Genomic DNA, 10327 nt, shown 5'->3' with positions numbered 1-10327 from the left:
TTTTTATTACTCTTTGGATGGTGGTTTTTGTAATGTTAATTAGGAAGGTTTTTTCGTCAAAGCTTTTTTAGATAGGGAATGGGGGATGCTAAGTCATCTCTTGGATTTGGTGGGTGGTGTGGTATTGATCCCGGAGGTGGAGGATCGGATATTATGGATGCACGATAAAAATGGTGAGTTCTCTGTGAAACAGTTGACTAAATTAATGGTGGATGGGGTGGGGGTTGAATTTATTTTTTAATTAGGAAAGGGGTGAAAATTCTTGATACTGTTAATGTATGTCCTTGGTGTAACAGGGAGCGGGAGAAGACGGACCATTTGTTTTTTAACTGCATCTTTATTAATGGATTTTGGAAGAGGATCTTTAATTGGTGGGACATCGGATGGAAAGGGGTGAGTAATTTTGAAGATTTTTATTCATTCTATTTCAAAGTGAAAATTTTAGGATCTTGTAAAAGTCTATGGTTGATTGCAATTGCGGTTGCTGTTTGGTCAATTTGGCTTGCGAGAAATGAAATGGTGTTTGATAATAAAGTGTTGACAATGGATACCTTGGTCTTCCATGCAAAGATGAGGGCTTTATTATGGAGTAGGGCTGTTTTTGATGAGTGCAGGTTTCATGAGAGATTATGGTGGTTTTGTCCATATAAGTGTTGTTTATCTAAGTCTGATTCTAGGGGTTGGTGTTTTTCACCTCATGGTTGGCTTAAATTTAACGTTAACGGTATTGTTTTTGAGGGTGCTCGAGGTGGTGGAGGAGTGTTGAGAGATGAGGATGGAATTGTTAGAGCCTTATTTTCAGGACCAATTGATGCAGGTGATTAAGAGTCAACTGAATTGGGAGCTATAATCAGTGCTCTTGATATTTTTATTGAAATCGGCTAGAAGGGGACTGTTTCTTTGATTATTGAAATAGGTTTAAGGGAGGTTTTTAGTTGGATTCTGGAGAAAACAAGGAGACATTGGTCACATCAAGTTATATTTGCTGATTTGGAAAGGAGGTGGAGCAGGTTGCTAAGGCGAATGGAAATGAAATGGCAGATTCTCTAGCTATTGCAGGGACGAATAGAACTAGTATGTTGAAGGCTTGGTGGTGAGTTGATTTGTAATGTCAGATTTCATGTGTATGTTTTGTGGTTTTGAGTATGTCTTGTAGTACTTTTTGGGTGGTCATTTCTGCTGTGTTGTTTGAATAACTTTGGTCTTCGGAATGTCAAGTTTGTATTGTTGATGAGTGGTCTCAATAAGTAGGATTCGTTGGTCTTGTTTGTGTTATCCATATTTGCTTTTACAAGTTGTAAAGGCAGCAATGAGCAAAAAAAAAAAAAATTGATTTATTATTTTAATAAGTTATTTAATATTTATATTCATATTTGTTTAAACCACGCTTAGCTTCATTTATCCTTCCACTCTAGTGTATCACTATCCACTCTCATATATTTAATATATGTAATTTAAATTAAGTTTTAATTAGGCGTTGTGTATTTAAGTTTATATATGATATTAATTATTATAAAATAAATTCCGATTGTCAAAAGAAAATGATACTACAATATTTTGTAACAAATATATTTATGTTGTGTTTATTTACTTAGAACAATTTTTAGAAAATGGTCTCGGAAAATTTTTCAAACAACGGAAAATATTTTAATTTTTCAAACAACGGAAAATATTTTATCTGAGAATCATCCAAACACCGAAAATATCAATTTTTCTAAGAAAATCAAACTATTTTCCAAATATATATATTTTTGAAAGTTGTTTTAGTGAGACAGTATTAAAGTACTACATTTTTTTAAGAAATAAAGGATTTATAAAAATTTTAAATTACATTTACTTTTTTTTTATGAATGTATTGTTTTAATTTATTTCATCGCATTTAAGTAACTTGATTCAAAAGTTCTATATAGTGGAAATATATTTAATTGGTCTGGCATATAATGGGCCTCATTTATATATTTAGGCATGGCATGTAACATATTGGGCCTCTAGATGGGTTTTAGGAACAATCTGATTTTAATTTAGTAGGTTAGTTATTTTTAGAAAATGTAGACTAGATGTAGGATGAGCTTTATTTATAGGAGTAAAACTATCATGGAGACCTTTGTACTAAGAATTAGATTGTATTTTATTTCTTCTACTAGAAATGGTAAATTAGTTTTTATACATTAGATCAAAAAGCAAACTGGTCTTTCAGTTAGAATTTTCATCCATTTCTATTGTTGAGTGATGATGTGTCATTGTCTGGTTGCTTGAATTAGTCTCTCTACATCAGCATAAGGTGCAAGGGACAAATTAGTTCGTTAAAAATTTTCATCCATTCCATCCATCTCACTATTTGTTAAAAATTCTATATATTTTTAACAAAAGAGCTACTTTACTTTTTAACTTGAGGACAAATTTATCAAATTTTAAAGTGAAAGGGGTTAAACGCGATTTGATTCTCAATAAAAAGACAATGGTAGCTCTACCATATGGAGATAAACAATAGATACATAAGTATGCAAAGCAATAGATATACAATAAAACTAGTGATATTTCTAGATCAAATTCTTTGATGTACTCTTTAGACTAAGAATTTATGTGGAGATCGATCACTTGTTTTGATAGATACAAGGGACAAATTATATTATTAAAGGATATAAAACACATATTATATAGTAGCTAGCTAGGATATGGACTTGTACATTTTCATCCTTTTATCTTTTTACTGATGCCTACTTATCTTTGTCTTAATTGAAACCATGCACAAGTAGAAATGGATTTAATTATTGTCTTACTTTTTCAATTATGTTGAGATTAAATTTGTTTGGGAGGATTTAGGTAAAAATGTTAGGCTCGAAAATAGGTTTAGACAAAAATATTAGGCCTGTTTAAATTATGGGTCGGACTTGGGCTTGAACATTCAAGGCTCGAGCTCAACCCGAGCTGACCCATTTTTAAGTCTTTAAAACTTAATATTATGTTATTTTTATATATTATGTAATTTATAATACATAAAAAATAAATCTATACTAAAAATATAATACTACTCTAATATAAACATTAAAATAATGTTAAGATTGCTATATAAAAATATTCAATAAATAAAAAATATTTAACATTATTAAATATTAAATTAAAATAATGTAATTTTTTTTAAAAAATAATATGGGTGAGTCTAAAATGGGCTTGGGTTAGTCTTTTACAAATATAAGTGGGCTTGAGCGAAATTTTAAGCCTATATTTCAGGCCGAGTCAGGCTTGGGTAAGTATAAAATATGTTAATATCATCTTTAAACTTGATCTGAATCCAACTCATGAACATCTCTAGCTGAAATTTAGGATTTAACTTGTCTGATTTAATTTTGATCAAATTGATAACAATGTTAATTGTTGTGATTTATATATATTATTTGTACTTAACCACTAATAAATTTACATGTCTGATGAATCTTTAAGCTTGTTCTTTTTTTAAACAAAAATTCATATAATCACTTTAACCTAGACTTTTCCATGGGTCGAACTACTCATCCAAGTTCGAAGGTCCACCCAAAATTTGGTAAGGTTTGGGCAAAAAATATTAGACTTGAAAAATAGATTTGGGTAAAAAATTGTCTCGTTTAAAATATAGGTCGGACTTAAGCTTGAACATTCAATGCCTTAGGTTGGTCCAACCTGACCTATTTTCTAATATATTATATTATGTTATTTTTATATGATGTATAATTCATAACACACACTAAAATTAAATCTATAGTAATATATAATACTACAATGTAGACATTTAAAAAATGTTAAGATATCTATATATAAAATTTAAAAAATGAAAAATATATAAAATCGGTTAAATATTAAATTAAAAAAAAGGGGCAAGCCTAAAATGGGCTTGAGTTAGCCTCTCACAAATATGAACGGGCTTAAGTTAAATTCTAGGCTTATATTTCGAGTTAGATTAGGTTTGGACTAGCATAAAGTATGTTAATATCATGCTTGAGTGGGATCTAACTTATGAACACCTCTATTTTAATCGTAACAACAAAAGATGTTATCAGTTCAGACCTATTTATGACGAAACAAATGAAACTAAACTAAAACTAGAATTAAATCACTAAAAATGAACCGATAAGAACTATATTAATAAAATCATAGATGTGGCACATGTCATCCTTAACTAAACCTCGTTACATACTAGAAAAATTATTTAATATTAATTATCCAACTTAATTACAACCAAACAACTCTCTAAAAGTCAACTTGATTGATTGCTTAATTAGTATGTTTCAATGAAAGGAGTCTATATTTTATTAACTAAGCAAAGGGACAACAAATTAAAGTCTTTTTGTATTAACATTTGATGGCAAGCAATTAGAGGACGACGATGCAAACAATGGGTATAGAGAAAAAAATTAAGATTAATTCAAGGAAGTCTGTATTCATTTGCTTCTAAAATCACCTTTCTTTGACATATCCATGGAAAGTTTAAAATATAATAACAGCGCTATTTTCTGGTGCAGTAGTAGTAAATGATGCCGCGGCGGCTGAGATTAGTGCGGTGAAGGTTGCTCTAGAAGTTTTTTTGGCTATGAATTGGAAGATTAATGATTCTTTATTTATTGAAATAGGTTCATTGGTAGTGTTTTTGTGGTGTGTTAACAATGTTATGAGACCTTGGACGCTTTAAGTAATTTTTGCAGATATTGAAAATAATATGTTAAAGGCTGGAACTGTCGTTTTCTCATTGGCGGATAAGAATGGTAACGAAATGGCTTTCTCCTTGGCGATCACAGGTGTTAATTGGGCACAAATGTTTAAAGCTTGGTGGTGAATATTTGTTTTGTTGTATTGCAGGTTTTTTTAGATGGACTGTATTCTTAGATTGTTTGCTGCTCTGTCCGTCTTTGACAACAGTGCAGTTTGAATGAAGCAAAAAAAAAAAAAAGGATAATCTCTTACTAGTGGGTCTTACTAGTCATTTTCTTTTTTAAAAAAGTATGGGTGAAGTTGTTTAGGAATCAAATATGAGATTAATGTGGACTGAAAACATGAACTCAAATTCTTTATTCTTCTTCTTGTGATTTAATCGACGAGTTTTGCTAGTAGCTTTGAAAAGATATTAAATAGGCTATAAATTATAATGGTTAATTTGGGTTTTTAGTAAAACTTGAAATGTTGTTCAACAAAGTAAAAGAAAAAGTTAATTCAAAGAGAATAAACCAACAAGATAGAAAATTTAGATACTAATTTACAAATGTATTGAAAGTTTGGATAGAGAATTTAGATACCAACAAGGTTGAGATAGATAATTTCATTGGAAATGTTTTGCAAATATTATTTGAAAAAGCACATTGGTTTGCATTTCTTCAAGTCGTGGAAATAGATGTTGTAACAAATTTTTCGACCGATTATTTTGGAAGTTAAACATGGGAGTAAAAGAATAGCAAAAAACTATAATTGTTAATGCAATTCGAATTAACAATCTCACCGCTGTAGAGTTTAGCTCAGAGAATGAATTCACTAACTATTATTTTTGGTAAACAGTTGATTAAAGCCCAATCAACTCAACTCTCACATGGATAATTGCAGCATCAGTGTTGTCTAATTGTTTGCACTCACACTCCCCATAATAACTAATAAATGTCAAAAGTAATATATTTTAATTCTATTCTTAATGCATTTTTGAGTGATTAATCAATACAAAATGGTGAATTTTATGCTCCTGATTCTTTAAATTCATGTTTCTATACTTAGTAGAACATTTGGGGGAAAAATGAGTGAAAACGGAGTGTAAATCGAATAGTTGGAGCAGATTTCAGGAGCCACATGGGCTAGGCCTTCCCACATGGCCGTGTGAGCCACACGGCACTGTGCCAGACCGTGTGGATTTCACGATTCGCACTCTAGACACGCAAAAAAATACAATTTTTAGGTTTTTTGGGCATCTTAAGACCTATAAATACCAAATATAAGAAGAGAAGAGGGGGCCGTCAGAGAAGATTGAAGAAAATAACTCGAAAAATGCCATTGAAGTCGATTCTAAAATAGATTTCCATAAAGATTAAAGATCTCCTTTTAATCTCTTTGAAGTTTATTATGAGTTTCTTGATTTCTTGTGGTTATACTGACTTTGAAATGTTTTTATTCGCGATTATGAACTAATTTTCTAAATATCTAGGGAAGATGAACCCTATGATGAATTCTGGTTTTTTATTTCTGTTTTATGCAATAAATACTTGAGTCTTGTTCTCAGTTATATGTGCTTAAATCTTGATTTAATATTTATGAATTATTAACTCATGCTTGGTGTGCTTAATTCAGAGGAGGAATAGACCCTATTTAAGAGTAGATCTAACATAATTGAGTGGAGTTGCATGCAATCTTAGAAATAGAATGACATAAATCTACTGAATTAGAGTCAAATGTAATAGGGGAATTCATAGATCAAGTTAATGCGATAATAGGAGTTTTAATTAGAAAAAAATTTCAATTAATCAACCTAGAGTCAGTTGCTTATAGTTTAATAAATTGTTTAATTCATATTGATAATGATAGATGCAGTCTAGGTGGATTCTTTCCTAGGTATTGTTTCGCTTCTTAGTTATTATTCGATTATTTTCCTGATTTGTTTTTTGTCGAGTTCTTGGTTAATTAATTTAGTAAATTTTAGTTTAATTTAATCACTTCAATTTGTCAGTTAAATAATAGAAAAACGGTAATTACTAGTACTTTTAGTCTTCGTGCGTAAGGATAAATAATACACGGATATAGCAAAATAAAATATATAATATATATTTTCTGCTTCTATTTCTATTAAAACTAAAACTAATAAAAGCCCCTCAAATGACTAACTATCGATACTGGAGTATCCCGTAGTAATGAATGCGCACGTGATTTGGGATAGAGTAATATTGTTTGTTCTATCTATGTAAGACAAAAAAAACTCCACCTCGGAACTTTTAATTGAGATATGAATACACTACACCGGCTGCACAGAAAAATGGGTTTTGCACCAATGTAAGTAAAATCCGAAAAACGTTTTATAAGATTAAAAAGGCTCGTTGAGCGCCTCATGGATATGTCATAATAGATCAGAACACTTGCCTCGGATTGACTTCCAGATCATAATTGCTCTAGTGAATAACTAAAGAAAAAATAATAGATAAAAAATAGATAGATAGATGAGAGATAGAAGAGAAAGAAACTAATTATAAGCGTCTCTCATAGGATCACTAATTGTTGACTGTTGGCGGGTCTCTTTGTATGTGTTGTCCGGAAAGAGGAGGACTCAATGATTATTCGTTCGACGGAACCAGAAGTAAAAATTTTGGTAGATAGGGATCCCGTAAAAACTTCTTTCGAGGAATGGGCTAGGCCGGGCCATTTCTAAAGAACAATAGCTAAGGGACCCGATACTACCACTTGGATCTGGAACCTACATGTCGATGCTCACGATTTCGATAGCCATACTAATGATTTGGAGAAGATCTCTCGCAAAATATTTAGTGCCCATTTCAGCCAACTCTCCATCATCTTTCTTTGGCTGAGCGGCATGTATTTCCACGGTGCTCGTTTTTCCAATTATGAAGCATGGCTCAGCAATCCTACTCACATTGGACCCAGCGCCCAGGTGGTTTGGCCAATAGTGGGCCAAGAAATCTTAAATGGCGATATGGGTGGGGGTTTCCAAGGAATACAAATAACCTTTGGTTTTTTTCAAATTTGGCGAGCATTTGGAATAACTAGTGAATTACAACTCTATTGTACCACAATCGGTGCATTGGTCTTTGCGGCTTTAATGCTTTTTGCCGGTTGGTTCCATGATCACAAAGCGGCCCCAAAATTGGCTTGGTTCCAAGATGTAGAATCTATGTTGAATCACCATTTAGCAGGGCTACTGGGGCTTGGGTCCCTTTCTTGGGCGGGGCATCAAGTACATGTATCTTTACCGATAAAATTACCCTAACTCACATGACTTGAGCTTGAAATGACCCGAATCCAAGATAATTTGACCTTGACACAATACCTAGAATTACCATAGTCCCTCCCAACCAATAAATAGGAGAATAATGTGCTTCAGTGCATTCGAACCCACATCCTCTTGTATTGATAATAATGTCCATGTTAATCGAGCTAAGACTCAATTGATTTTATATATATTTTTAAATATAAATAATTTTATAACTAAACTTAAAAATTACCATGATTCTCAATGATTATTTTAGCTTTTTTAAATACCAATTAAATATAAAGTTGCAACAACTAATATATAAAATAACAATCCCATTAATAAATATTAAACATGAAAATAAAACGTTATATGGTAAATACAAGAATCATGAATCATGTAATTACGATCTTATGTGCACATATATCAATAATTTCTGAAATAGGAATGTGTCTTATCTCTACACTATATACTTAATAATATAACAAAACTAAATTGAAAATGCATGAGAAAATTGAACCAATGAAATAGAGTTGGCGTTGCAGCCAAAGTATGACATTGTAGCTGCAAACACATAGAGGAATAGGATAGCTAGCTAGATGAGTTTGAGTAGGCAAATTAAACTTTAATTATAATAGCACAAAATCCAAATGCTTATTACAAGATTTGGGGGATACGCCCGGTGTTAGGGTTTCACCTTTATCTCTATATCTTTCTTTTACCCTCTTTTTATCCTCCATTACTCTCTATATATAACCCATTCTCTCCCATCTCCATCACCTACCTTAAATGTTTCAAGTACCATGGCTACTGAGCTTGGCCTTCTCTCATTGAACCACCTTCAAAAGTTAGCTCAATCTCAACAACACCAGACCCATCATCATCATCATCATCATCATCAAGTTAACCCTAATTCAACGGCTGGCTCGTGGATGTGGAACCCCATCAAGGCTCAAGAAGTACCCCATGAACCAGATGATTATGAGTCATGGGAAGTTAAGGCCTTTGCTGAAGACACAAGCAATGCTATGGGCACAACTTGGCCACCAAGGTCATATACTTGCACTTTTTGCCGACGAGAATTCCGGTCAGCTCAAGCACTCGGCGGTCACATGAACGTTCACCGCCGTGACAGAGCTCGTCTTCACCAAACACAACCACTACCCCACGGTGGTGATGCTACTACTGTTCCATTAATCAACCATACTCTCCTCTACCAATTCCCTAGCCCTAATGGTCTTTTCTTCACTTCTTCACCTACCAACAATGCATGTTCCATTGATTCACCTTACCATCCTTCGGTGCCGCCGAAAAATTTTCCGGCAACCCCTCCGGGGTTGAATAGTTCTTCTTCTCTTTGTTCCTCATCTCAAGATCTCAAGGAAACATCAATGGAAGATCTTGATCTAGAACTTCGATTAGGGCATAGACCAAAAACAACAATAAAAGAACAAAATCAAAGAGCTTGAATTTGCAATTTTTTTACATTTATATATATTTTCCATGTTTGAGATATAGTTTTGATTAACTTGGTGTGAGATTTTTTGTCATTTTTTTCTTCAAATTTTTTTGTTTTCTTGTATGTGTGAAAGTGAAGAAAACAAAGAACGATTTATTATTATATTGGTATTGTTCATATCTGTTTACGAAATTTATTATTATAATTATTTGGAAGAATTAAAGGAAAACAAGATTAGGGTTTGAGTGAAAATGTGGTGAAATTTTTGCAGTGCAGTGTCATTATCTGGGTTACAGGTTTTTTTCTGCATAGATTCAGTGTTTCTCTCTCTTTGGGCATATATTTCCGTGGGCATTATTTATTATTTAAAGGAAATTGGATTGCCATTAGTTTCTGCATTTAGGTACTTGGGAAACAAAGGAAATTGGATTGCCATTAGTTTCTGCATTTAGGTACTTGGGAAACTAAGTATTTTTACCAAAAATAAAATGAAATTTATGGATGGAATTGATGGGAGAAGATAGATAAAGTTAATTTAAGCAAATTAATTCTAGGAAGGTTTATTACTTTCATCGCATTTGTTTGATTAATAATTTAAATTTTAAATGACTTGGATCTAAAATAATTTGAATCCAAAATAATTCGAACGAGTAACCCAAAATGATTTGAACACAAAAATTTTTTTGCTCAAATTTAATGATACAAAACCTAGAATAACTTAGAATCCAAACTAACTTAAACCCGAACAACCTAAACTTGAAATAATTTGAACTTGAAATTGATCTGAATAAAAAAATATTGAAAATTTAAAATCTCGAATACACTCAATCCAAATTGATCCGATTCAAAACCATCTCAGCGTGACCAACTGTAATGTAATTCAAGGAAGGGTTCATCATTTCCATCATATTGACAGTCAATTTTGACTCAAATTCTAAAATTCG

At 32.1% G+C, this 10327-nt stretch overlaps 1 protein-coding gene across 1 annotated transcript; it reads left to right on the top strand.

Annotated features, from left to right (window-relative positions):
- Nucleotides 1-8661: 8661 nt before the first annotated feature.
- On the top strand, nucleotides 8662-9504 carry LOC108482449 (zinc finger protein 10). Its single transcript, XM_017785581.2, has one exon. The coding sequence runs from the start codon at nucleotides 8728-8730 to the stop codon at nucleotides 9391-9393; it is 666 nt and encodes a 221-aa protein (XP_017641070.1). The 5' UTR covers nucleotides 8662-8727; the 3' UTR covers nucleotides 9394-9504.
- The last annotated feature ends 823 nt before the right edge of the window (nucleotides 9505-10327 follow it).

The sequence above is a fragment of the Gossypium arboreum genome, chromosome 1 (assembly GCF_025698485.1).
Source record: "Gossypium arboreum isolate Shixiya-1 chromosome 1, ASM2569848v2, whole genome shotgun sequence".
Lineage (NCBI taxonomy): Eukaryota > Viridiplantae > Streptophyta > Magnoliopsida > Malvales > Malvaceae > Gossypium > Gossypium arboreum.
The sequence above is the reverse complement of the archived record's forward strand: the minus strand, read 5'-3'. Positions and strand labels throughout refer to the sequence as shown.